The sequence below is a fragment of the Spermophilus citellus genome, assembly GCF_964194105.1.
Source record: "Spermophilus citellus genome assembly, chromosome: 8".
Classification (NCBI taxonomy): Eukaryota; Metazoa; Chordata; class Mammalia; order Rodentia; family Sciuridae; genus Spermophilus; species Spermophilus citellus.
The window spans coordinates 155,544,232-155,571,466 of record NC_138189.1 but is presented as its reverse complement, the minus strand read 5'-3'; the positions used below and the strand labels follow the sequence as shown (position 1 = coordinate 155,571,466).

Genomic DNA, 27,235 nt, shown 5'->3' with positions numbered 1-27,235 from the left:
TTTTGTTCGGGGTGAGCAGTCTTCATGCATGCGTGTAATTGAGCAGGACGAACAACTCAGATAGCTTTGCTTTCAGGACTGACTTCACTCTGATTTCAAACAGTTACAGAGGCTTCTGCTTTCTGGAAGTGGGTGGACAGTGGGAAGATGCGGTCTGGAATCAGGCTGGAGCTGAAGGGAGTCCATGGCACATCCTTCCTTTGCAACCACAGCAAGTGGGGGACTCGGAACCCATCTGTGGGGGTTCAGCATTTCCTTGTTGAAACAGTAAAAAGAACAGTAAAAACAATTTTGAATAAATTCAAATATAATTTGAGTACTGAAGAAAGTAAGAGACTTTGAACAAAATCCCCTCCTTCCAGGTCCGAATCTGAGAGGTGAGGTGGAGCTGCCAGGCAGGATAAGGAGGAGGTAGGACACAGCAGGCTAGACAAACATGGAAGCTCTTTCTCATGATCTTGGTCCTGTAGCTCCAGGTGACTTCTGCTCTGAAGGCACAAAGCAGGACAGAAATCCAAGTGTCAGGATGTGACTGTGAGCTGGAATTTATATGGACCTTCAGAGCAGTTTCATATTCCAAAGCAAAGTAAAAGCAGCTGAGGCACCAGTAGAGATGCCCGGTCGCCAGGCGCTGGGCTTGAGCACCTAGGGGTAAGTACTTGGGGGGTGAGGGAATGAAAGCTTAGTCTTATTTTTCTAATGAAACTTTAAATCTTTGGCATTTGAGATTCTATTTTTCGTAAATGGGAATTACAGTTGTTACCAGATGAAACAGGATTGACTTAGAAGGGAACTCTTGTGGTCTCTACATTGCAGTGGCCACTCTGTTCTCATACAAAAGAGGAACTCACTCACACCAAGACTGAGGTTGATGAGGACTGAATGATAGAAGGTACACCCTAAAGCCTGGTGAGCTCAACTCACTCAGCCTGTTATACTTTCCAGTGCATATTGGTAGCATTTGATTAGCCCCTTTCTTGACACAGATGTATCTTCCAATTGGTTAGTGTGTTTGTTGAAATGACATTATAAACTAACCAGAGGTAGAATCAAAGGTCAGCTTGACCTGGGAATGCAGGAGGGAAGTTCCAGGTGCCCTCTGGTGGGCCCTCAGAAGAGCTGGCTTACGACTCTCCCTTGTTCCATACCTGGACCTTCAAGAGACAGTGCTGTGGCTGGTGGCCTAGGCCCTGTGAGATCTGTTTCATAATTAGTCTTATGGAGGAGAGGAATGGCTTCTTGGTAGGTTGAAAGTTGGGGCACAGTAGCCTGCCATCATTAGAGAAGAGCAAGAAGGAGAGAGGAGGTGAAGGGAAAGGCATGCAAGACCTAGACTCGATCCCTTTGAAAGGGAGTCTGGCCTTCTGAACAACAGGCTGGAGGGACTCCTCGGCCCAGCCGCCTTCTCCCTCGGGAAAGGTGGGCATTGTCTTACAGTAGAGCGTTCACTCAGGGCTCCAGTGACCGTTCATGACTCTGGCCTTATCTGATTTTTGATCCTCTTTGTATTTACATGTTCCACATTTTCAGTCTAGAAATAAACTTTTAGTTGCTTTTCTTATCAGGGAATTGTGAGAAACAGCTCAGTGCAAGAGGTCAGGGTGCAAGAAATGGGGTCATCATGGGGTCTGACTTGGTGCCTGTTGAGAGCCAGGGCACATAGTGGGGCAGGACTGCAACAGCACTGTTCTAAGTCTTGGTCAATAGCAGGGCCACCTTTAGGAGCCCTTGGATCCCTGTGGAGAAATTAGACCGCATATTTCCTGTGCCAAAGTCCAGCAGGGTTGTGCCAAGGGGACCTGGAGTTACAGTGACCATCAGTGGCAGGGCTGTTGTTATATGAGTGGCACCCATATTAACTGCTAATTTATACCTTTCAATTAGTTACAGCAGTTGATTTTAAAAGCTGCTGATCTTAACCGCTAACGTGTATCTTTCAGTTAGCTATAGCAGCTTGTTCAAAAACCTACCAGGTGCAGTGGTGTACACTTGTCCTAGAAACTGAGGAGGCTGAGCCAGGAGGATCCCAAGTTGGAGGCCAGACTGGGCAACTTAGTGAGATTCTGTCTCAAAAAGGACTGGGGGTGTAGCTCAGTAGTAGGATACCCCTAGGTTCAGTCCCTAGTACCCCAAAATTTTAAAAAATAAATACTGGGATCAAATTTACTAAAAGGAAGTACGAGAAACCATCACCTTTAAAGTCATAGCATGTAGGTTAAAAGACTTGGCCTTAGTCTGCAGAGCTCTGAAGTGCACTTGGGAGGGAGCGGAAGTCAGTCTGAGCTGTGCTCAGCCCCTTGGAGGACTCATGTTGTGTGGTAGGCCGCAGCCGTCGCCTCTGGAAAGCAGATGTCTGCAGGCCGGTAGTTTGTGGAGGATAATGATCCAGTCTGCTGCCATTTTAAAGGCTTGTGCATTTCAGGGCAACTTCTGGGTTGTTAAAAGGCTCTGATATAATGCTGTTGCCCATAATTCAGGTGAAACTTAGAACCCTAAGAAGCTAAGCTTACAGTGATAAATAGGGGCTGAAGAGAGCAGCTAAGTTTACTACTGTGAGGCTGACTGAAAGCAAAGTATATGCATGGTTAAGAATACTGGGGTGGGCGTGCACTTGCCTACACAGGGCTCAGGGTTCCGTTCCCAACACCACAGGGAACATTTATAATAACTCCAAATCAAACTTTGGAAAAAAGTAGATACTGATGCCAGATGTGAGCCAACCAGCTCCTCACATCGCAAGTCCCAGCCCTTCCCTGACTCAGTCGTGATGGCACCAGGGCTTCGGGCCCGCTCCCACTCTGGCTGGTCTCCCTTTTCCGTATTCAGTTTGCTGTGGCACCACACCTGCCTCTCTGCCTTTTTTTGCCTTTGGCTGTGGGGAACGAGTCTGTGGCTTGCGTTACATGAAGACAACAGGCTCCTTTCTCAGCCTGTCCCTGTGCAAGTGCTGACTGCTTAGTGGGCCCTCCCCACGGCCTGCTTCACCTTGGAGTGGTTGCCAGGGCCTTCAGCCTCTTAGGTCCTTTTCCATTCTGCTCATGCTTTCTTGCTGAATAGGGGGCCTGTTTTTCTAAAAGGGCTTTCCCTCTGTCTCAAGAACGTTGTCTGGGAGGGTGAGGAAACAGTAATTTCCAATGAATTATTAGTTATCAACCATCTTGAACAGAGTCAGCTCCTGTGGACTGACCGAATTTTAAAACGTGACTCTTTCCTCAGGATATAAGTTTTTAGTTACTTTTCTGCCAAACACAACCTGTCAAGGAGAGTGATTAAACCACATCTATACCTCCTCCTTGATAATAGCCTGAAGGGGAAAAAACTGTATTCCTTCTGTAAGGGACAGGCACAGTAGACTGGGAGTGTAGAAGGGCTGGGGTGGTGCAGGGTGGCGCCCCAGAGTCTTGGGAAGCTGTGTGGTCAGCACTGATGCCCAAGGAGAGGCAACTACTAGACAAAGGATGACCATTCACTTCCCAGCAGGGCTGGGAGTAGAGGTCTAGAAGAGCCCAGTGTGGGCCTGGGAGGCGCATGGTGCCTCCTCCTGGAGCTTCTAAGTCCAGTTTCAGATCCTTTTCCATGTTGGAAAAACTCAAGCTGGAATTGGACCTGGATTTCTTATTCTATTAATAGGACATGTTTCCATCTGGCCAAAGTGAAAAATTAGTGACAGATCTTTCTTATTTACTCTCAGCCAGTTGTCATTAGGTTAGATTTCTGGGACGTGAAGTTCACATAAGCCTTCCTGAGAGAGTGAACTCTTCCTAATGGTTCCTTGACATCTGATCCGGAATTCTTGAGAGGTTCTTGTGGTTAACACTTAAGGCGTTGTGGCCCATGCTTCTCGTCCCTTAAACTGTTACTTACAGCTAGTAGGTCCATCAATTAAAATATTTGTGACACAGCAAATACAGCTAGGAGGTAGATTAATCCCAGCCTTCCTCACCCTCTGCCGATTTAATAAAAGCCCTAGCAAGGAAGATACTAGCAGCAGCAAACATGCACATGGTCTAACAGACAGGAAGCCTAAGTCCTTTGCATTTACTGGCTCCAGTGATCTGACTTCCTAGGTTGCACAGCCCCCCCTCCTCTGTGCTGCCTCCAGCTGGGGCAGGAGCACTGCTTCAGAACACCTCACACTTCAGATGTATTTACCCCATTTTTGGCAAGTGGCCACTCAGATTGCCCACATTTCCATTTTATGCTGGGGTTTTAATGCACTGAAGAAGCTTGAGATGGCTTTCGCTTTCTCCTACTGATACGGGTGACCAGCTCCCCATCGACTTTCAGCAGCTGCTGTTCCCAGGGCATCTGGCAGGCAGGCAGGCATGTCCTGGACACAGGCTGCTTAAACCACTGAGTGTACCTGAAACACACCAGCTGCAGGCCTGGGGGCTCAGCCTGGCAGTGTCTTTGCTACTCTACTGGCCTCTGCAGCCTTTGCCAGCTGATGAACAGCCCTGCTGAGCCATGTAGTCTGACGCTACCTTGGCTGCCTACGGCCTGCTCCAAGGGTGAGTGGGCTGATAACAGGGTCAGGTCTGCCACAGAAATGTTCATGGGCACTGCAGCTCTTGGAACACGACGTGTGTTCCGCTCTCCACCAGCGTTGTACCTGTTCCTGGTTGGGACGGATGCTCAAGGCCCCTCTCAGCCACTCCTGGCATGATGTTTCATCAGCGCGGATCAGCTTCCTGTGGGATCAACTTCTGCTTACTGTACCCACAGGACACAGTCAAGGACCTTCAAAAGTGCCTTTTTAAGTATGCTGTCTGACATTTCCTAGGTTTATTGCCTAACAATCCTCAACCCTGATAAAAAGACAATTTTGCTACTTGGTTTGCTTAGTGCTTCATCTGTTTGTTTGTTTGTTTTTTAATCTCCAAATACATAAAAGTGATTCTACACATTAAATTTTTATATGAAGTGATTTATTGATATGGTAAAGATCCATTATATACAGGTTAGGAACTGCCAAAATTGTACAAGGAACCATTAAGAATATTAATACAGTTTTAAGACAAAACAAAACAACTGGAAAATAGGTTAAACATAGATAGTATGTAATTATGAAAAAAAGTAGAGCATACATTGTTCTACTAGATAGAATCCACATTATTAAAATCTGCAAATCTTAATTGAAAAGTGTGTTCAATGGAGCTATGTGGTTTTAAAAAATTAGGTATAATGTAAAAATTAAGTTTTTCCCCTCACTGGAAATAGGAGAGGAACCAATACAATCTTTTTTTACCCCAAATCTATACAGTTTGAAAAATAATTTATATATCTAGCACAAAGGAAATTGAGAATGTTATGTTCTGTAAACTCTGCTCTTCATCAAATGCAAACTCCATCAGTTTTAAAAATTAAAAACTGCAGTCAGAAATAGGCTCTTCCCTTCATGACACAAGGGCACCTTCTCAGATTCCCCATTGCGTCCCTGCAGGGTGGTGGGCATCAGAGTGAGCCTGCTGCTTTGTAGAAAAGTGGGCGTCCAGAGACCGCTTCCCCAGAAGTGCAGCACCCAGCGCTGGCTAGCTGAGCAGCTGGCATATCTCCTTGTGAACACAGCAGAGGAAATCCACGTAGGAGGACCCTCCGTGCAGCCCCCGGTCCTCCACCAGGAGCTGTCGGAAAACCATCTCTGGCTGCTCCCGCTGCTTCACTATGGTGAGCTAGAAGAAAATAAGAGCAGCTGGTTAGGGGCCGTCCCAGGGCTCTGCCTCGCTACATGGGAGGCCAGGACATGGGCTTGAAATGGCAGTGATGAAATGGAGATTCCTCACAGGCCCAGGGCCCTGGGAGCGCCTTCCCATGGGGGTGAACAGTGCTTGGCATCAAGGCCTTTAAGCCCAGGTCTGAGTTGAAGCTGGCTAGCCTGAGTGGCCACAGCTTTAGGAGGCAGGGGCTCCTAGACAGAAACACAACCACGCCTTTGACTTTTAAGCCAGTGTAACCCAGTGAGGTGCAGAACAGAATGGGGCAGCTGGCTGGTAGCAGATGTAACAGCAACGAGGTGAGGGAGACTGGACAGGAAGAGGACACAGGAGGCTGGGTGTGGGGCAGTGGAGGACAGAGTGGGTGTGAGAGGCACAAGAGGCTACTCCTGCTTGGCCCAGTGCTTCAAGGCTGTGCTGCCCATGACAGGCCACAGCCACGAGTGCGTCTGAGCCATGGAAGACGACATAGAAAGGAAAATGTGGAGAACCTCTGCAGTGGTTCATGTGACTCCCCCGTCCCCGGAAATGAAATGGCTGTGCCTGCACAGAGGGCTTCCAGGGTTCCCCTCTGGGAGAGCATGGAGCGCTGCAAGTGGGGCAGGAAAGAGGAGTGTGTCGTGGCTGGGGCCCCAGCCGGTCCACCCTGGCCTCATGTACTGTTGGAAAGAAGGGTTCTTCTGACCTGTGCCTGAGGCTGATAAGCTTTAAGCTGCCCCTGGCCTGTAATAACCATCAGTAGCACATCAACTGCCCTGCCTGCCCCACCAGATGGCTCCCTGTGGATCTGGTTCCATTTTGTTGTTATCCTCCCATTCCAACTTGTTTCTCAGGTAAAGTCTTTTTTTGAGGGGATGGGGGCAAGTACCAGGGATTGAACTCAGGGGCACCCAACTACTGAGCCACATCCCCAGCCCTATTTTGTATTTTATTTAGAGACAGGGTCTCACTGAGTTGCTTTGGCTGAGGTTGGCTTTGAACTCGTACTCTTCCTTCTTCAGCCTCCTAAACCACTGGGATTACAGGTGTGCCCCACTGTGCCCAGCTTCTTATTCAGGCTTGTCGTGTGTGTGTGTGTGTGTGTGTGTGTGTGTGTGTGTGGCTGAGGACTGAATCCAGGATTTTGTGTACCAACTGAGCTATATCTCCAACCCTCACTTTTCACTCTCTGAAAGCATGTTTTCATTTCTTCTGAGTGATCGTCACATGTCATGGAAAAGAGCAGTCCTGGGTGCATGGCGTGACGTGAGCAGCTAGTTCTGGCCCTGTGTCATGGCTACTGGGTCGGTGTGGGAGCGGCAGTGGTACTGCGACTGCTGTGTGTACACGGGAGGCCACACTGGTGCACAGCCTCACTGCTGCAGCTGGGCAGGCTGCCCTTGTGGAGACTTCTCCAGAGGAGTTCTAAGAGCTGCACCCTGAGGGGCCCGAGGCCCTGGCCACTTTCCTGGTGTGCTTTTCCCGCCTGCTCCCCATGCCACTGTGACCGCCAGGCTGGGCAGCAGCAGAGTGGTCCAGCCTCCCAGCACAACTTAAGACGGAGGACGAAATGGGACCTTGTGGAGAGAGGGGCCTCAGGGCCAGGGTCTTAAAACTCACTGTCTATGTGGAGACTAGTGGAGGAGCTGGTGTTAGTCGTCTTGGTGGGTATTTATTTTTGCTTTGGGTTCTCACAGGGTGCCCACGGCACAGTTTCCTCTGGGGAAATGCCTGGCCCAGGACTGAGGGGCACAGAGCACCAGGACTGCACTTCCCCTGCTCCAGCCCAGAGGCCCTGCAAAGGTGAACTGGCCCTTCTTGTGCGGGTCTCGGGAAGTGGTGGGTGGGCCCCTCAAGGGCTCACCCCCACAACAAGGGGCAACGCTGGAGGTACAGGAGGGACCCATTGTTCTTCCTTCCTTGTGAGTCTCCTGGGGTACATGGTCTAGGGAGTGGGACAGAATGTGGGAATGGTCACACGGGCCTCCCCAGCTTTCTCATGTGCCCTCTCAGTAGAAGGAGTGGCTCACTCAGGTCGCCCACATGTGACCACCTCAGCCACCTCCAGGTCCTGTCCTTAAAACAAACCACAGGAGGTGCGATGGGCCAGTGTTCACCCAGATGCACGCTGGAGGCAGCAGGCTGTGCATTAGTTCAGTTTACCTCAGTTCCACCCCTTTATTTAAGAAAAAAAATCAAATATCATGAATTTCTGAATGGTCCTCCTCTAATGACACCCAAGGAAAGATCACATCAGGCCTGGCAAGGGCACCTGTGGCCACCAGGCCTCGAGGGTCTTGTTCCCCAACTTGGGACTGTTGGGCATGTGTCTGACAAGCAGATGGACATGAAGATCATGTTACGAAATGATAGAACGTGCGCTCCCAGAAGTCTTTAATGGAACGAATGGAAGCTTGAGGAAAGGAGAGGGCTGTCTCCTACCTTCATGGAATACGGCCTCTTCTGCTGGATAACACCCATTATCATCCGGAGCTGCTGAGAGTGTGGGCTTCCCACCTCAGGCAGCACAGTCTGCATTCAAGAAAACCAGGGTTCAGTACGGTTCATATGCTTCCAGCAATAGGAGACTATGAGAGCATTAAAAACATGGTTTATTCACCTGAAAACTGAAAGTGGGGGAAAGAAATGACTGAAAGATTACTTGTGAGCGGGCAGACATTCTTGCCAATTAACCAACGTCTCTGTCTGTTCAGAATAAAAGTCCTTCTCTGGAGTTGACATAGGCACATTCCTGGTGACACACGAGTGTGCTTTATTAAAGGACACCCGGGGCTGTGTCCCACAAGGGTCAGTGTCTTCTCACGTGTGTATTTCAAGGCTGTATTGAGAGCAGAAGATGTACCCTGTGCCTGCAGAGGGTTGCTGGGGAGTCTCTGCCTCAGAGCCACTGTTCCCACACTGCAGCCAGCCCCAAGCACTTGCTTCTCCAGGGTGTATGGCCTCTGAGGTCCCCAGAAGTCTGGCTGTAGTTTAGGGGACAGTCCAGCTGCATCTGGCCTCCAGGAGACATGGAATTCCTCGGTTCCCCCAATTAAGACTTCAAGCACTAAGACTTCCTTCTCAGATGCCCAGGCCCCAGGAGTCAGCTGGAGGTAGCAGGAATCTCACTGCAGAGCCTCAAGGCCTGGGAGAAGCTTCTGCCTTCATGTCTTCATGCTCTGGTGCACCCTGCATGTGCCCTCAACCTCATGATGGGTCCTGCTACCCAAATTCTCTAAGTCTGCTTCTTGTGTATGTCTCAAGGTGCCCACTCCTCTAAAACAAAAGGGCCTGCCTTTGGTTTTAGTTTTGTTTCATTGCTTGAAGAAGGTGAAAAAGAGGTGTGTTGGTAGAAGCACAAACCCACCAACCTGCCATTCTGGTGGAGTGACTGGTGGTTTTGCAAATGTGTTCTTTTGGCTCTGAGCCAGTACATCATGATACGAGAATCTTCTTAAATTTTATAAACCTCCAGGAGGTCATTCTTGCCTACTGAATTTTAATTTTGTTTCATATTTCTTGAAAATTTCAATTCTAACCATTTCTTACTTGAAGCCACAGGCAGACAGACTACTATTTATAAATGACCAACCTTTTGGTGAGACCTGGACACCCGCCATTTGAATATACGTTTGTGTGGATAGATAGGCAGCTCTCTGCATTGACCACCTGCCTTGGTAGCTCTGGATTTTACTCCTGCCCCTTCATTCAAGATGCTCTAGATACATTCAGACCAGAAATTAGGTGTGATGCCCAGAATTAAGTTATCCCACCCCTGTAAGCGAGGGTCTTGGGACCCCGTGCCACATAGTGGACAATCGAGCCACAGCAGCAGCGCCGCAGTGTGAGCAGCTCACAGCAAGTCTAGACTCTCCAACAAACTGTGGCTGCGGTTTTCCTAAGACACTTTCAAGATACATATTTGAATTTGTTCCCACATCAGACCCACAATTACTTCTGATATGATTGCTACAACAGAAGGGGAGAAATCCGTATTTGTGAGAGTACTGCACTGCAAATCACTATCTGATACAGAGTTGAGCACCTGTGACTATTCTGATCACGGTGCTCAGCTTAGGACCATGATGGAAGGGGACCTAAGCTCAAGAGCTGCCCTGGGCCACCTCTGCCACATACCACCTGAGGAAACTCAGCCCTAACCTGCAGCTGCAGAACACAGGAACAACTCCTACCTCACTCATCTATGTAGAGGGTGAAATGAAACAGTGGGATTGGCACAGAGAATACTCTGGAAGTGCTGCAGGTTCTATCAAAGTCACCATGAGGGTTAACCTGTTATGCAGATACTTTCATATTCGCTAATTGCTGTTTTATCAAAGCATGAATTTCTCAACTTTACACAAAACTACATGTCTTATTGTTTTCTTCTTTGTAACAAAATTACATGCAACATTTATTTAAGAATTTAAATTTTGTATATTACTACAAAAACAGTGAAAGGCTACTTACCATATCTGTACTGACATGTGCAAAAGATGGCACATTAAAAATCCCTTGGATCAGCTCTGGTGGGCTGCTCACTCCCAACCACAAGAACATGTTCAAACCGTTGGCCAGAAGGAAGATCCCTCCTTCTGAGAGGCGGGACTCGGAGCAGCGGACAGCAGCAGGTAAGGCTGTACTCTTGACATCCAAGGTGTGCTGCGAAGGAAAGAAAGGGTCAGAGATGCCCCCTCCTTCCTCCTGCTGGTGCTTCTCCCTCCCTCCCAGCGCGTATCTCCTGAGTGTCTGCTGTGTGCAGTTAAAGGCAGGGCATGAAGTAGGAACACATGCAGCATTGTGGCCACGGTGGTGAGAGCCAGGAAGCAGAGAGCTGAGAAGGGGGCTGGAAGCACCCAGGTGGAAGAGGTGCTGGAATTGTGGCGTGTATTCCAGGGGGCTTGGAGACAGGCAAGGTGGGAAAGTCAGCTGGGGGGACGTTTGGGAGATGCTGCAGTGGACGGAAGAGCCTGATGGAGTTTGAGGGTCAGCGAGATGAGGGCGAGAAGGGAGGGCAACAGAACACAAGGGTCAGTGGGCCAGGGAGCAGGACTCCTGGCTTCTCCTGAGACGGGACATCCTGGCGTCTGTTGCGGACACGAGCTGACCGTGTTCTGGCAGGCCACCCTGCTTGCCTGCTGAAGACAGACCCAAGGAGAGGCAGTGGGTGCAGCACAGACTTGTTAGTGGAGGAGGGAGGGCACTCTGCTCTGGGTGGACACGGACAAGTGGGAGGCTCTAGACTGCACCTGCACTGAAGCTGAGACGGGGCAGAGATGAGGCTCTGGATACTCCTGAAACGGAGAGCTTGCCAACAGGAGCCTGAGGGTGTGAGGAAGAGGGCTGCCGCCTGAGGGCCTGGAGGAGGGGGCAGGAGGGAGGGAGGGTGTGGGGAGGCCAGAGGAGAGCAAATGGGAGGGTGGGCTTTGAGGTCTGAGCACTTATCTAAGGAGAGGCCCAGCAGGTAATGGGGCAAATGCATCTGAAGGGCAGCTCAGAGGCCATTTGAGACAGGAATTTGAGATCACTGGTATATAAATGACATTTAAAACCACAAGACCAGATCATGCAGAGATGTCATTTATATAAAAAAGGTACGTATTCAGTTCTTCGCTCCAGACCACTCTGGGGGAGCAGTATGAACCTCCAAGGCAGGGGAAGCACCAGCTGGCTGGAGAAGGGACACTGGAAAGTGATAAGTGTGTATCAGGGGCTGGGACAGGTCATAAAGGAGGACAGGATCCTCAGCAATAAAGAAACAACAGACGGAAAGAGGAGGGTCTGAGCATGCCCATGGGATTTGGCCCAAGGCTGGCTGCAGGTGGCCTTGCCAGAGCAGTTCTGAGGAGAGGTAGTGTTGTGTCCTATAGAGTCCTGCTTTCTGTGCCCTACGGACTGGTCCATCTAGCTCTATCTGAAAATCCACCCTTTGCAACAGTTCACTTCTACTAGTCATAAAGATGGAAGCAACTGTTTAGTGTCCTGTTCCACCTGCCCCGAGCCTGAGGGCCCCTTCCCCAGGGCCATGCTTACACGGCCCGCTTTCCTCCCTCCTCCCCTCAGTCCCGACCTGCAGTCCCGGGAAAGGCCTGTCACAGAGAGCGTTGTCCAGGCCTCAGCAAGAGCAAAGGAGGAGCAAAGGTGAAGCTCCCCATGGAGGTCCCTGGGGCAGGTGCTGCTCTTCAGTATGGGGCCCCTCAGGCTGTTATCCTGCCTGCACTTGAGCTAGGCCAGTCACAGCTGACCGCATCAGATGTCCTACTCCTAGACACTTACACTCTAACAACATAAGAGGAAGCATGTGCGCATGCGATCCCAAACACACAATGAATGTGTGTGTGTGTGTGTGTGTGTGTGGAGCATCCCCCTCACATGAATAACACGTGCACATGAGATCTAGCCATACAACAAACATGTGCAGGTGGTGTACATACGTGTGCACAGTGCGCGCGCACACACGCACAATGTCCCATTCACACAATGAACACACATGCCATACAACTTCATTCACACGATGTACACCTGCTCACATCATCCAGGAAACGCAGTGGGCACATGTGCACCTGAGATTCCATGCGTGTGACAAGCAGGCGTGTGTAGGTGGAATCCCCCTCACAGGCCCCTGAGCTGTCTGATGCTGCAGCCCTTCCCCAGCTGGGGTTAGGGACTTGTCTCACTGTGTGCCCTCAGTGCACCTGCTCAGGGAGGAGAGGAGAGCAGGCCTCCCAGCACACCTCCCGCCTTCAGGGAGGGTAGGGCTGCTCTGTGCCTCCAGCCACCTGCCTCTGTCCCTGCATGTGTGTGGCTACCTTAAGGCCCCTCTGAACGTGCTGCAGGCACTGTGGCCTCTGGTTTCTGCCTAGCAGAAGGCCTTGCCTCCCGGAGCAGCTTACGATCGGCAGGAACTGTGGGTAGAAGAAGAGCTGGGAGTCGGCCACTCCCATGGTCGTGACCAGCTGCCTCTGGAACGCCCGCTCATCCGTGGGGGTGTCTGGTCTGCTGAGCAGCACACAGCTTTTCAACAGGGAGTTCATGTACACTGGCAATATCTTCATGGAATCTGGTAGAATGAGCTGAAAAAGACAGATGCCTGTTTCCGACTGCGCCGGAGGATGTGCCAGCAACACAGTGATTCCAGCCACATCCTAGGACAGCCCATGCGGTTCGGTCCCCTCCCCAGCTGTGCCTTCGAGCAGCTGAGCTGGGTCTGCTCTTGGGAACCATCAGCAGGAGACCAGAAAAACCTGCAACACAAGGGCTCTTTGAAAAGAACACACCATGCTGATCAGAATCCAGACTGAAGAGTCTCCCTCAGGGCTCTGCTGAATTCCTTCACCTCGCAGGCCTCTCCTCAGGGTCCAGGAAGCAACTCACAGGAAAGAACTTCCCAACCAGCCTGGGCAAATGCATTTTGGAGATCTGCCTGCAGCTCCGTTTCTGGCTTCCTTTTACAGAGACAGGGGTGGTGAAGGCCAGCGTCCTCACATGAGGCCACCCTGATTATTATTTCTTCTCTAGCAAGACACTTCCACTCGACAACACATGGAACCATGCTACTTCTTAAAGAGGAAATTGACCCATGGTGTAGGAATCGGATCATGGTCACGTGCCAGAGCCGCATAGCCTGGGCAGCATTTCTGAGCTGGTTATTAGTTAGGCATCTTATGTTCTTAGAAACACATACTATTTGGGAAAACAGTACAGTTTTAAGATGTTATCTTGAAATTTAACTAGTTGCTTCTAATTAACCAAGTTGTTTTAGGATAGTTCAGAGAATTGTTGTCCTAAATGATACACAGGGGTGAGCATGGCCAGCAAGGACCCTATTAGGACCAAAGCATTTGAGTAGAGGAGGTTGGATTATAGGGAGCAGAGGGAAGAAAACAGGAGGTTAACAAGAATGAAACTTGATGATGAAGAAAAAAGTGGAGTAAAGAGTGAAAGAAAGGGCAGGGTGCGGCCCAGTTTGAAAGCACTTGCCTAGCATGCGTGAGGCCCTGGGTTCCACCAGCACCACACACATAACAGGTAAAAGAAAATAAGAAGATGACTTAGTCAAAGTTTATGAGGGGAAGAAGAAAATGTAGCAACGGACTGTCACTATAGAACCTTCCTCTCCACAATGCAGTCACTCCTGGAGAGAGAAGCTGCAGGCGAGAAAGGAGCAGAGTCTAGTTTGCTCGAGTTAGGGAGGCTTCTCTTTGCATTTAGAGATGACAAAACAAGGATTAACTTGCAGTTAAGGTCATCTGATTTGCCTTTAGAAGTCCTTATACCCCCAATAACGTAACGTGTTTAAGCTCAGAACAGTGAGCTGCTGGAGTTGATGAAGCAAATGACCCTAACATTCTGTTTCAGTGCTGTGTCCAGCCAGGTCTTAGCCCAGCACCTCCCACAGCCTGGGGGCTCCCTGAACTCTGTCCCCAGTGCATTCTCCTGCCTCAGCCTCATCCCTACGTGGAGGCCAGGGTCACGTGGAGGACATGGCTCCTCTTGGGCTGCCTGGCTCCATGTGAGGCACAGTCTCTGATTCCCCACATGAATGGCAGGAGCACTCCCAGTGCAGAGAACCCGAAGCTCGGCCCTTCTGCTTTTGGCTGCTGCTTGTTTCAATATAGCTCTGTTCTAATGGTGTCTAATCTCTGCTTCCTGGACTCCATGACAGCATCTAAGCTACAGCACCGTTTCCAGGGCATCACTGGTCGAAGGGCCCGAAATGTGCTACTGGAGAAATAAAAGTCCATCATGTGAACAGGAACGGCTCCGTTGACGTGCCGAGAGCGGGGCACTGTGGTGTCTTTAAGCACAACACACTGCCCAGGAGAAGGCCTGGCACGGGACGGCGCCTCGGCAGCAGACCAGGAAGGAGGAGGGCCTGGCTTCCTTTTCCTTAACAGATTTGCTTTTCTCAAGGGTTCCCAATCATCCTGATGTGCAGAGGATGCTAACAGCATCCGTTCCAGCCACCGCATCCTGAAGGAGGGGCTCCCGAGACAGCGCAGCTCTGCCAGGACTCGGACAAGCGGCAGAGCCTTGCAAGTGCTGGTGCTGGACTCGGCTTGCCTGACTACAGATGCTGAGGCCCACAGGGTCCCATGAGCTCACTGCGCCTCGGTACGGGGCTGTGGCGTGCCACGGTGGTGCACTGCTCAACCACAGGACCACAGGAGTAGCTTGAGACCCTCCTGGGACCATCAATGCAGGAGAAGAAAGCATGCCGGCTGACCGTCGTCAACAGCACAGAAAGGAGCTTCAGGGAGGCTCCAGGTAGGCGTACCTAGAGGATGGACGGGGACCCAGAGCCTTCGGCATCACTGCGGCCACTGCAGGCCCTGGGAAGGCACTTCAGGTTCCTCCTCCTGACTACTTTTGAGGGATAGAGGCAGGAGTCTCCCGTGGTCTCTCACCATCTTACCCTTTAACCAAAATTCTGTATTCAGAGAGTTAGTACATGGAGAACCAGCACCTAGCGCTCACTGCCTCAGGGAAGGACGTGAGCAGGAGCACCCGTGCAGGGCAGGCGAGCTTCACCTTCACCGCAGAGCCTGAGCAGGGCTTCTTAAAGGGCCCTGGAAGCAGGAACTTCCTGGGTGAGGGCTGAGACAAGGCTTTCAGAGCAGTCTCCCTATTGGTGACTTTCAACAAGGAGGTCGCACATTTATAAGAGGAGCCACGCTTCTGCTTATAAAGTATGTTGTTAGCAGAGTCGTGCAGACCCCTGCCCGTTGACAGCTGGGAACACTGATCACACCACACTCTGTTGTTTACACGAACAGACCTGAGCTGAACGTGGACGCCTGTCTTTGGCTCAGGACCCATCGTGGCCCCCAAGACCATGCCCTGGGCCCCCTTGGCTGTGGGGCTCACTGCCCGCTCCGGGTGCGGTGTCACCGCCTCAGTCCACTTGCTGAAGGAACCCACTGCTCTCACTTTCAGCCTCCCCATGCCCACACTCACCTGGCTCGCTGCAGACGGGCTGGCGCAGTTCTTGCGGTAACACGCCAACATGTGTGCAGTCTGATTAACTAGGATTTCCCGGATGACTTTCAAAGGCTGGTGTAGAACTGCTTTAAAAGCTGTATGCAAAAGGCCATTAGGAAAACGGGCATCAAAGTTCTAGATACTGATCTCTTCAAATGATAGAGAAAGAACAAACTGCTATGGTCCTCAGGTCTGAAGTGAGGATGGCAGTATTCAGAAATGCTAGTCCCTGCTGACATCCCCTCCTGATTGGGTGGCATCTAGTCAGTGCCTACAGCAAAAGGCCATTGTGGCCCCAGAATCATCTTCAGAATATTATAAACAGTTCTACACAGAGAAGAGAAGGGCTGGTTTGTCCTTTTCTGGTGTTCTGAATTCCTGCAGCTGGACAGCTATTTCTTCCATAACCTGGGGTAGAATGGCAGAGAGAAGCCACAGAAACCCTCCCTGGCCCATGGAATTCAGTTACCAAGGTATGGACGACAGGCCAGCCATTCCTGGCAGCCTCCTTCCACCCTGCCGTGTACCACTGGGCTCACTGTGGCCACAGTAGGGCCTAGCCTCTGCTTCTTGTCTTCAGCCCAGACCCGCCCACTGGAAGCAAGCTCTGGACACTGTGAGTCTCTGCCTATCACCTGCTGCCACAGATGCACACGTCTTCCTCTGTGCTCTGCCTTCACTCCATTCTGGTTATGTGCAGCCATGGCTGCACCCCCACCCCATCTCGGCTACCATCACAACTAGCCTAGGGGTCTGGACGGAACACCAAGAGCACTCACACAGAGCTAGCAAAGCTGTACCTGACTTGGCAAAGAAGTTGATGAGGGCATCCGTCTCACAGCTCTTGTAAAGATCTGCTAGCTGGGAGCTGCAGTTTAAGCCGAGGTTGTGAATTCGAAGTCTCCGCTGACCCCCGATGGTGGTGTAAAGCACAGCACACTGTGGAAGAAGCAGGGCGAGGCCCAGGTTTTGGTGACCTCCAGCCAGCCTGGCTGCCTCTAGTTTGCATTTGCCAAGCAGTGTGTGTGGAAGGGACCCCTGGATGCCCCACACTCCCACAGCAGCTGTGCCCTGCTCGTCCTCTGGGTTTCCAGTAGCATTCCACTGGTGGGTGCTGCACGTGCATGACTACACCTCCACGTGTGCAGCTCCACTGTGCTCAGACCACTCACAGCCACAGCAAGACCCATGGGATGCTCAGGGCTCATGCTGATGACGTATGCACCAAAGAGCCTGAGCGTCTGCGACTCAAGAGTGGACACCAGAGTCCCCACTCAGCAAGTCTCAGCCTCTCTGCACCCTCTTGGTGCCACGCTGAACTGGAACCAGTGGCCAGTTAGTAACCTTTTTCCCATCTGAATTGAAAAGCTCCGTGCCTTCTAATTAATGTTACGGACTACAAAACCAAATTCTATTCTACTTGCTGATGATATACTGTGTTCAACGTGGTGTCAGAGCTGAGCTGGGAGAGAGGGCCTAGGAGGTACAGTTATAAAACAAGGTCACTAGAGGGACCTGAGTTCACTGTGACTGGTGTCCTTACAGGGAAAGAGCCATGGGCACAGACATGATGACAGGAGGGAGACCGTGTGAGGACAGGGGAAGACTGGGCCATCAGCCTGGACAGCCCCCAGAACCCTGAGAACAGAGTTCTGCTCTATAACCAGGAGATCTGCACTTCCTGGTGGCTGGAGCTGACTGATGCACAGGCAGCAGGAATGGAATGATTCCTAATGGGGACCCTGAGCCCTGAGTGCTCAGCCAGGAACCCGGACCTCGTGAAAGACAGAGTGGGTGAGCCCTAGTGGGGACCCTGGACACTGGGTGCCCAGCACAGGGGCCTGGCTCTGTGAGGCCAGGATGCTGCAGGCACAGCAGCCACACCTGCAGGCACAGTGGGCTCTCTAGGTGGACCCAGCCCTTGGAAAAGAACTGCATTTCTTTGTGAAGGGACTGTTATCCCGTCGGCATGGGGCCCCTGACTCTGGCCAGCACGAGCCGTGCTGCAGTGAGGGCAGGCAGGTCACCTGGATCAGGGCCCCACTGTCCTCACTGAGCCTGTCGTCATGCTTGAACTCCACCGTCACAGCCTTGTCACAGTCCAGGGCAGCCATCTCCACGTCTGTGGTGTTGTTCATGAAGACCCCACCAAAGAAGTCTGTGGCTCTGAAACCTGCAGCACAAGGAGGGGTTCTGCTGACGGCTCCGCTGTCAACGCCACCCCGATAGCTGAGCACGCGGAGACCTACCTGTGCTGGTCCGCACCCGCATGATGGCATCAAAACCGATTTTCTTCTCCACGTCACTTCTGAGGTCATTCAGGAACTGCTGGCTATCCAGGTGCATCTGAGAAAACAAGCACAGTCTCGTGATTCTTGTTTTTAAAACGTAATTAAAATAGTTCTCATTTTTAATCCTGATTTATCGTAAGCATAGCTTATGTTTCTTTGGTTAAAGAAAATATAGGACCTTTGGACAGAGATTCTGAAGTTTTCAAATGAAACTCATATCATTTCTTTCATTTTCATAATGGTTAGATGGGGAAATTGTTACTAATTTCAGGGGTTTTGTGTTAGAGGGAAGACTAAGACCACTGTGCTGCCCATTCAATGAGGCTGGGGAAGGCGTGCAGCTGGGCTGCTTCCTCCCTCCACGTTAGGTCAGGAGGGTCCTCCACGGAGCCCGTGGGCCATCTCCCCTGGTGCTGCTTCCCCCCTCCACGTTAGGCCAGGAGGGTCCTCCACGGAGCCCGTGGGCCATCTCCCCTGGTGCTGCTTCCCCCCTCCACGTTAGGTCAGGAGGGTCCTCCACGGAGCCCGTGGGCCATCTCCCCTGGTGCTGCTTCCCCCCTCCACGTTAGGTCAGGAGGGTCCTCCACGGAGCCCGTGGGCCATCTCCCATGGTGCTGGCACTCTGCTGTCGCCATGGCAGAGGAGGTTCAGGGGCCACAGCTGAGCAGCCCTAGCACAGCTCCTAGTCCTGTGGCAGGCTCAGGCCTCTGCTTCAACATGGTGACTCTCCCTGACACAGGAGTGCAGAGGAGACGCCTGGCCCATCCCTGGGTGTGTGCACTTGTCAGACTCAGGGTGGCGCAGGAGAAGCCAGCTGCCTGCAGCCTGGGGCCTTGCAGGGCTAGTGCTCTGATCACCTGAGATCTGTCTCCACTCGGATGTGGGAGAGAGCAGTGTAATACACTGACCCTCCATTTCAACAATTTGAAACAAATACTTATTTTTCTAAACAGTACCTTAAACCCAGATTATTTTCTCCATTGTGACAGCATAGGTGGGGGTTTAACTCTGAGACTAAATGAGCTCCACCTTTGGCAAATACCAGGCAACACCAAAGGACTCGTCCACTGTGCCTCTGTGTCTGCATTTATCTCTGTCTGGTTCAGTGCTGGGCATGGCTCCCCTACGCACTGCGTTAAGTGGGAGACAGACATCAATGGCGTCACCTACCTGGAAATTGCTGTACTTGTAAAGGGTTCCCCCGGTGAGCAGAGGAACAAGGCCCAAGGAGGCCACATCCACATACTGACTGGGGAAGAGGAAGAGGGTCACAGAGCAGCCATGGGCCACACAGTCTTTGGCCAGAGACTCATAGACACTGGTTTGGGGCTGGAAAAGAATCTGAAGAAAAGTGTGCAAGAATGGAAAAAGAAAAGTCACAAAGTATTTCAGGCACAAAATCTAAGTTTCTGTTGAATTATTATTGAAATTTTAAATGGAAAATGTGTTTTCCAGCTAAATGAGCTGAAGAAATACTTGTCTGCCTTCTTCTCAAAACCCCAGTGGTACCGACCCTGTGGTCCCTGACCCGGGGCTCCACCACTGCAGGTCTGAGCCAAGGCTGTCTGGAGTGCCCAGCAGCTCTGCCTCAGGCCCCAGCCTGTGCCTCGGGGTCCCACGGCATGTGTCTGTTCTCCGTGGACTCTGTGTTCAGCATCCCCCTGGTTCGTGGCCTCTTATACAGATTATACACAGAATATGTTTGGGCTCTTATTTATGTTTTTCTAGTAATATAAAAATTCTCAAATTTCTGCAACTCAAAACATTCCTGCACTGTGCAATGCAGGCTTTGACTCCAGAGCCTGTCCTCTCCTGACAGCAGGGCAGGCGGGCTCTGCCACCCACGGCTGGCCTGTACCTTCTCCTTGTCTGTGTTGAGCAGTCTCTTGTCGTCTCTGTTTTTGAGCTTCCCTGGCGCTTCAGCAGTTGGCAAGGAGGAATGGAAGATAAACAGCTTGCCAGGACATTCTGCCGCCTAGAACAGAGACAGGGGAATCTCAGAAAATGCTTTGAGCGTGGAGGCTTTATTTTAAGGGAAGAGAAGTATGTCAAAATGTACAGGTTGGTTCTGCAAGGTGAGCTCTACAGCCATCTAATCTGTGTTCTCAGGCAGGTACGTTCCCTCCGTGTTACAGGCTGAGAAACTGAGGCTCAGCAAGGCCAGGCCTCCCAACGAAGGTTTCAGATGGGCCAGTGTCAAATGCTAGTCCGTGTAGCAGGAAGACACAAGGCACAGTAGCAGCACCTTGTCCAGCCCACAGTTTAGCCTCCAGGCACGTGAGTCCCACTGAGCAGAAGGACGGCAGGGTCTGGATCTGAGTGGCAGAGCTGCTCACAGCAAGCCTCCACAGCAGGGTGAATCAAGGTCCTTCAGGAATAGGCTGAGGGGTGTGGCTGGGGTGCAGTGACAGATCAGGCCAAGGCAGAGGCCCTGCGGAGGGGACCAACCCATCATCCCCAGAGCACTGGAGGGAAGGCCCAGGCCAGGAAGGACGAGGATCATGCTGCACTCTGTCTCACAGGTCAACCTAAACTCAACTTTAATAAGAGAACTTCAGAACTAACTGGGAAGCTGCCGCCGGGGTCGGACTTGCGCAGGCATTAGTGGCTTCACCTCCACCCACCGCCTGGGTTTTACTCTAATACTTGGGTTCCACTGGCCATACCTTCAGCCTCAGCCAGGCCCAAGTGTCACTGCTGTCCCTATCCCTGGGCCCTGAGGACTGCCCTGCATGCCTGAAACCCCACAGGAAGGGGGTTTCTCTCCTCGTAGCTGGTGGTCAGCTCTTGCTAAACTGACTCATGCAGCCAAGAGCAGGTGCTGAGCTGGAGCCTCCAGACCAGGGCTCGGACCTGGAGGAGTTGCGTGAGCACTGGGCAGCTGGCTGGGCAGGGCAGCCTCCAGAGCCCAGGGCCTGTCTTTAGCTGCAGTTGCAAGCATGCAGAGTGGCTGGTCTCACCTTCAGAGCCTCCATGCCTGCCTGGACCACAGGAGCGAAGACGGCCTCATTCTCATTGGAGTCTGCAAACATCCCTGGAATCTGGTCCAGCAAGCTACAGGGCAGGATAAAGTAGAGGTACTGAATGGCCCACGTGCCTGTCCAGGCCCTGAGAGCTCAACCACTGGCAGCACAGGCCCAGATGCATGGTGACGGCCTCTGGGAAGGTCCACAGACCCTTCCTCAGGGCAGGGCCTCCCAGCACAGTCAGAACCAGGTATGGGGCCTAGACCAGACACCAACTATGTCAACTCTGTATGTGCTCCTATTCACCACACTCTTGATCTCTTAGACTGTGAGTTTCTGAAACAGTATTATCTCTCCCCAGCTCTTCTTAGTTTTCTTTCTTTCTTTTCTTTTTAATATTTTTTAAGTTGTCAATGGATCTCTTTTTATTTATTTATATACTGTGCTGGGGATGATTGAACCCGGGGCCTCACACGTGCCAGTCAAGTGCTCTACCTCCGAGCCACGCCCAGCTCTTCTTACTTTCTATTCTGAATCAGGGCCTCACTAAATTGCCCAGGCTGGCCTGGCGTTTCTGCTCCTCTGCCTCAGCCTCTGGGCAGCTGGGGTGACAGGCGTGCCCACACCTGCCTGTATCTTCAATACTATCACCATGGACACTCTTCCCCATGCAGAAGGTACCTCCCATGCACCCCCAGAAAAAAGGAATAATTCAGAGGATTAAGATGAGTATGATCCACATTAAAGATACTGGTCCTTTTAGATTCTGGTTCACATTAAAGAGCAATAGGCAGAATACGATGACAGAAGTGTGTGATCCATGTCTTCAGATCCCTCTAGTGATCGCAAAACAACACAAAATCAGACAGAATCAAGATGCAGTGCACCCGAACAGGTCTTGGCTGTCCTGAAATGATAGGGCACATGACATTTACTTGTGAATCACCGACTGGGACTCCTGATAGTTGACGAGGAACCCATCCAGCAGAGGAACAAAGACCTCTCCAATGTCCGTCACCACCATCATCTGAGGCTGGGCCAAGTTGCTCTTCACGTTAAAGAAGTGAAGAACTGTGTGGTAGGTGATAAACCCCACGCGGACTGCAGACGACTCTTCATGCTCTTCCCTATGAGCAAAAAAACTGTTGTGGGCCTTTCATAAAATGGAATGAGAAGTGTTTCATTGGACATATAAAGAATATGTGTCTGAATTTGGGTTTCCTGAAGAAAACAAGGCAAAGCCACATCCTGGGGATGAGGGTACTACAAAATCAGGCAGTGATGAGGAATCTCAAAATTCCAAAGGAAAGAAAAATACATATTATGAGAACACTTGCTCACGTTTCTTTTTTTTTAATATCTAATTTTTTTTTTTTTTAGTTTTAGGTGCCCGCAATATATTTAATTTTTTAAATTTTATGTGGTGTTGAGGATCATACCCAGTGTCTTGCGCATGCCAGGCGGGCGCGCTACACTGGAGCCACATCCCCAGCCCACATTTCTTTAGTAAGTGCAATTTCAGCCTTCTAAACCTACAAGCAGGCCAGGCTTATCCCATTCTTTATGAACACAGGGCCCTAAGCTGTCACCAGGGCACAGCACACAGCAGCTGAGGACAGGGAGCAGCTCCATTACTCAGGAACACAGCTCCTACACTCCACTAGGAAAGGATGTGCCCCTCCTGCAGTCCCAGGGCCTCATTTTTGAACCTACATGTCCTAAAAACAATACTTCCAAAGCAATTACATGGTATATGGACAATGTTACTCTTATTAAGAAAGGGCCCTTTTGTGGTATCATGAAAAAGTAACACAAGCAGTAAAACTGTAATAATGTGGATTGTTTTAGGAATTTCACAGGCCTTGGTCTTCCTGAGTGTGTAGATCCCGGAAGGTTCTGGGTCGGTGTGTGGAGGCAGTGCTCAGAACTGGGTGGTTCATGTACATGGAGCACTGTCTCCCCTGCTCCCTCCCTAGACAAGTTAACCGCAGGGAGAAACAGAACCCTCTCGTTTCCACGGGCTGCTGCGTCCCGCCCTGACCCAGGGAAGGCCACAGTGTCACTTGCTATTCTCTTTGACCCTTAGATCCAGTGCAGCTCATTTTGCTTAAGACAATTTTTCCAAAGGACCTGGCTGCTCCAATTCCACATGGCAAAAAGAGTTACAAGAAAAAGGAAGATGGAAGAATTCAGATGAGAATTAGACCAGTTTGAGTATCTGCTTCTGCTTTGACGCCTTGATTTCTTTGATGTTCAGCAGAGGGTAGGCTGACAAGCACTGGTTTTTCAACTGTTTCATTTATCATCTCCTTCCTTTGCCAACCGAGGGTACTCTTTATGTTGCCTTAGTAAAGGTTGAAACGTTCACAGATTCTCTCAATCCCTTCCACACACACTCACTACACACTGGCATTCTAGACACTGGCAAAGCTTTCAGAAGTAGGAACCCTCATCTTTTGTGACCATACAGATAGAGATGCTCATCTTCATCTCCGTATCCAAGATGTATGACTTCAGGTAATTAGCACTATGCTATACCACACCATGACACCCACCCTTACTACACCATACCAGGTCTACCAAGACATGCCACACCACGTCATGCCATACTAAGCCATACTACACGATGCCAGGTCATACCAGGCCAGGCCAGGCCATACCAAGCTATACTACAGCAATAGCATGCCATACCATACCAAGCCATGCCACATCATGCCATACCACTCCAAGCCATACTACACCATACCAGGTCATACCAAGCCATGCCACACCATACTAGACCATGCCAATCCATGTCTTGCCATGCCCAAACCATACTACACCATACCAGGTCATACCAAGCCATGCCATGCCCAGCCATGCCACACCATACTAGACCGTGCCAATCCATGTCTTGCCATGCCCAAGCCATACTACAGAAACCACTTTCCCTTGCTCTCAGGTGCAGAGTCTTCAGAGTCCCACACTGGGAGACACTGAGTTGGTGGCCCAGCAGTGAGTGTGGGGCCAGCCTGGCCATGGAATGGACACTGCCAACCTAGGCTTTGTTCATCTGAGGGACAGTTTACTAGCACACTACTGGGTAGGCCTCCACTTCCCAGTGGACCTCTGTCACACAAGGGGAAAGTGCCTAGCAAATCACAAAGACTTGTATTCTCTTTAGCAGGTGGTCTGGAGTCAGAGAGTGCAAAGAGCAAAAGAAAAACAGCCCAGCACAATCCAGATCACTATTTCCACTGGGCAGGGAAGACACAGGCAAGAGGGAGGAGGCCTGGGGCTCACAGGAATCACTTAGAACCCGGAGGAGCATTTTGAAAAGCATCTGGTCAGTTCACCTCTCATGAGAAGACACCATTATCTCCATGGGAACATGTTTTACTTTTTAAAAGTTTGTTTAAGAAACCAGACACTGTCCAGACGTTTTCTCCACATTATCACTACCTCATTCAATTATATCCACAGAAGGAAATTCTCAGCCTCCCCTCCACAGTCCCACCTGCACTGCGAGGGCACAGCCCGTAACACCTGCTTCCTCTCTTGCCTCCTGAGCACTTGCCACAATTTCATCAGAGCAAACTGGACAGAGCAATGCTGAGGTCGTTAGTAAGGAGAAGAACCAGAAAATCCTCAAAACACAAATAGCCACACACTTGGCCCAGTAGCTGCGTATGGACACCAGGTGGAATGTCTCAAAGCTTTTCTTTCCTGTTCCAAAAAGGTCAGAAAAGTCTGGCAGGTTTGCCAGGCCCAAGACATATGTTCAGACAGAAATTCAAAATGAAGTAGTGAAGCACAGGGCCTTTTCTTTCAAAGGATTAGCTAAAAGGTAAACACACCCTAAGATGTCCATCAGGACTCCAGACTGCTTCAAGAAGTGAGTCAAATTGACAGGGCAACCTTAAAGCCACACCGGTGCAGCCCAAATGCCTCCCAGGAGGAGAGACCAGCGGACCTATCCCAAGTCAGGCGGGAGGGAGAGGCAGCAGGGCAAGAGCTCGGGTGCCCGTCTGTCCTTCTGGATCTCCTCTGAGGGCGCAACTCTGGTCTCACACCTGGTGCCTTCCCCACTAGGTAGCAGGTGCAAAGGGAGGAGCTGGTGCTAGTGCAGATGGGGTCGGAAAACGGGAGGAGGGAGAAGCCCATCATGGAAACTGGAGCAACTCAAAGTTGAGGCTGAGAACCCAGAGCCTGTGAGAGGTTCCATGACAAATCACACCATTACTCAGTTTCCACACCTACATAGAGAAATGACCAGCTCCATTTTTGACCTTATGATGAATCATGACAGTGCTCTGAAATAAGATCATGTTTTAATGATTATAAAATCAGGTGGTGCTGTGTGTCGATTACTGATTCACTCTGTATCCACCCCGTAAGACCAGACCCACGGGAAAGTCAGTGCTTGGGAAGGTAAAGGACAAACTCAATGCTCCCGGCACTGCAGAGTTCCCTGCTGATCTGCAAAGGTGTTGAGCATTGTTACCCCTGCGTTATTTTATGGGTTTGTACAGAAGATCACTTTAACATTTCAAAAACTCAAAAGGACGGTGCCGTTTGATCTGTAACTAATTACCCAATATCCTCCTTAGCAAAAGACCTCCACTGGCCACTGAGTCCTGGGTCCTGGCCCAGTTAGCCAGAAACCCCGTGGGGTAGCCAGGAGGAATGTCTTACCTTGGAAGCCGCTCCAGCACCGTCTTCAGTTCCTCGCAGATGAGCTTGACCAACCCACTCTTGATGTTGCTATATGAAACGTTGATCATGAAGATAAAGGCCGGGGGGCTGGGGGGCTTGTTCTTCTGCAGGAAAGCAGACAGTGCACACGGTAAATGCCTCTCACATCAAACTCACTCACTGGAGACCCGCAGGTCTTCAGAAGTTCACTGAATATTTAGGATGTAACATCTGTGGAATCAAATCATGTTCAAGAAGAGAGTCTGATGCTACAGAAGAGATGAGGCAGCAGCTTACCTCAGGACTGACTCTGGCAGACCCCCAGACTGAAGCTGCTGCAGGAGATCTCACCAACTGTGTCCCTGTTTAGGGCTCTCACTAGCTCTGCTTCAGTTTCACTGATATGACATCAGACACTAAAATTTAACGCACAATCTAAAAATAGCACCACACTGTTTAGCGTGTACTCAATTTATGTCATATGCATTGTCAACAGGGCCTCTGTGTGTCTGAGACGTCTCTGACATGAAGCAGCTGCTAGGAACAGTTTCAGGCTGTCTGCTCCCCGGTCTGGCTCTGGTGCTCAAGGAAGTGACTCCTAGTGGGGGCTTAGGAAATATGTAGACCCGAGAGCTACAGGCAAACAGCTTCTGCGACCTACCCCAGAGCAAACACCAACTCAATTTCTCACTTTATGATAAACCATGAAAATGCTCTAAAATAAAATCATGTTTTGATCATATTCATTCTAGGATGTTGTCCTAGTAGAAGTACTTCATTTTACTAACGTGTTTTGCAGTACTGAGTCTGAACCCAGAGGGGCTCTAGGTCCCAGCCTAGAGTGCTCTATCTGGAGATAGGCCTCACTACCTTGCCCAGGAAGGCCTGGGATTCTCGGTCTTCCTGCCTCAGCCTCCAAGAAGCTAGGATGGCAGGCAGGCCCAGCCACACCTGGCTGCAAGTCGTCCACTGAAGGTTTCAGGGTACAAAATGTAAAAAGCATCAGCATGAAAACTTCATCCCTTTGCCACACCCAAAGTCAAGAGGCCAAGGAACCTGCTGCTGACACACAGGCGCTTTCCTGGCAGGCGGCTCCTGGTCCTGCCTCCTCCCTGCAGCACATCTGTGCTGACTCTCGCCGGGTGAGCACGCAGCCACTCTCATCAGGGAACCCGCCTCTGTGACAAGCCCGAGTGTCCTGCCATGCCTGCCCTCTCCTCAGCCAGCAGCTCCCTCTGAGCACGCTCCTGGTGCCAGCCTCTGGCTCCACAACACTCCCCAGTGGGTCCCTTCCCACACACACGTCAGAAGCTGGCGGACACTGCAGGTCTGACCCTTCCCGTCCCTCAGTCATGGGGACCCTTTTTTCCAGAGTGATTTTTCCACTGTGTTTTGTCACATCCTCCCTCTTAATGCCCTGGAGTCTATCTTTAGGCCACTGTGAGGGCTGCCTCCCGGGCTCTCCTAGCCTCTGAGCTCCAGGCCAGTGTTCCCGTGAGCTGCCGCACAGCCCCAAGCAAGGTCTGCAGGTTTCAGAAGCTACAGTTACCCCAGCACCTCCTGGAAGGAAGTTTCTCAGAGCATGCTTTCCAAAACTGGAAGGACCTCCCATCCCACTCGCCACCTTGCA

The 27,235-nt window shown here is 50.9% G+C and overlaps 1 protein-coding gene across 2 annotated transcripts in view; it reads right to left on the bottom strand.

The window, feature by feature from the left end:
• Positions 1–8: 8 nt before the first annotated feature.
• SEC24D (SEC24 homolog D, COPII coat complex component) overlaps positions 9–27,235 on the bottom strand; it is a 78,499-nt gene continuing 51,272 nt past the window's right edge. For both annotated transcript variants that reach the window (XM_081304020.1, XM_081304021.1), the window contains 13 exons: positions 25,606–25,730; positions 21,867–22,058; positions 20,926–21,019; positions 19,824–19,940; positions 19,136–19,306; positions 17,924–18,020; positions 17,702–17,847; positions 16,475–16,613; positions 15,651–15,769; positions 12,587–12,766; positions 10,164–10,355; positions 8,136–8,225; positions 9–5,672 (listed from right to left, as the gene is read on the bottom strand). In XM_081304020.1, coding sequence (XP_081160146.1) covers positions 5,532–5,672; positions 8,136–8,225; positions 10,164–10,355; positions 12,587–12,766; positions 15,651–15,769; positions 16,475–16,613; positions 17,702–17,847; positions 17,924–18,020; positions 19,136–19,306; positions 19,824–19,940; positions 20,926–21,019; positions 21,867–22,058; positions 25,606–25,730 — 1,803 coding nt within the window. In that variant the 3' untranslated portion in view covers positions 9–5,531. The remainder of the gene's footprint in view (positions 5,673–8,135; positions 8,226–10,163; positions 10,356–12,586; positions 12,767–15,650; positions 15,770–16,474; positions 16,614–17,701; positions 17,848–17,923; positions 18,021–19,135; positions 19,307–19,823; positions 19,941–20,925; positions 21,020–21,866; positions 22,059–25,605; positions 25,731–27,235) is intronic.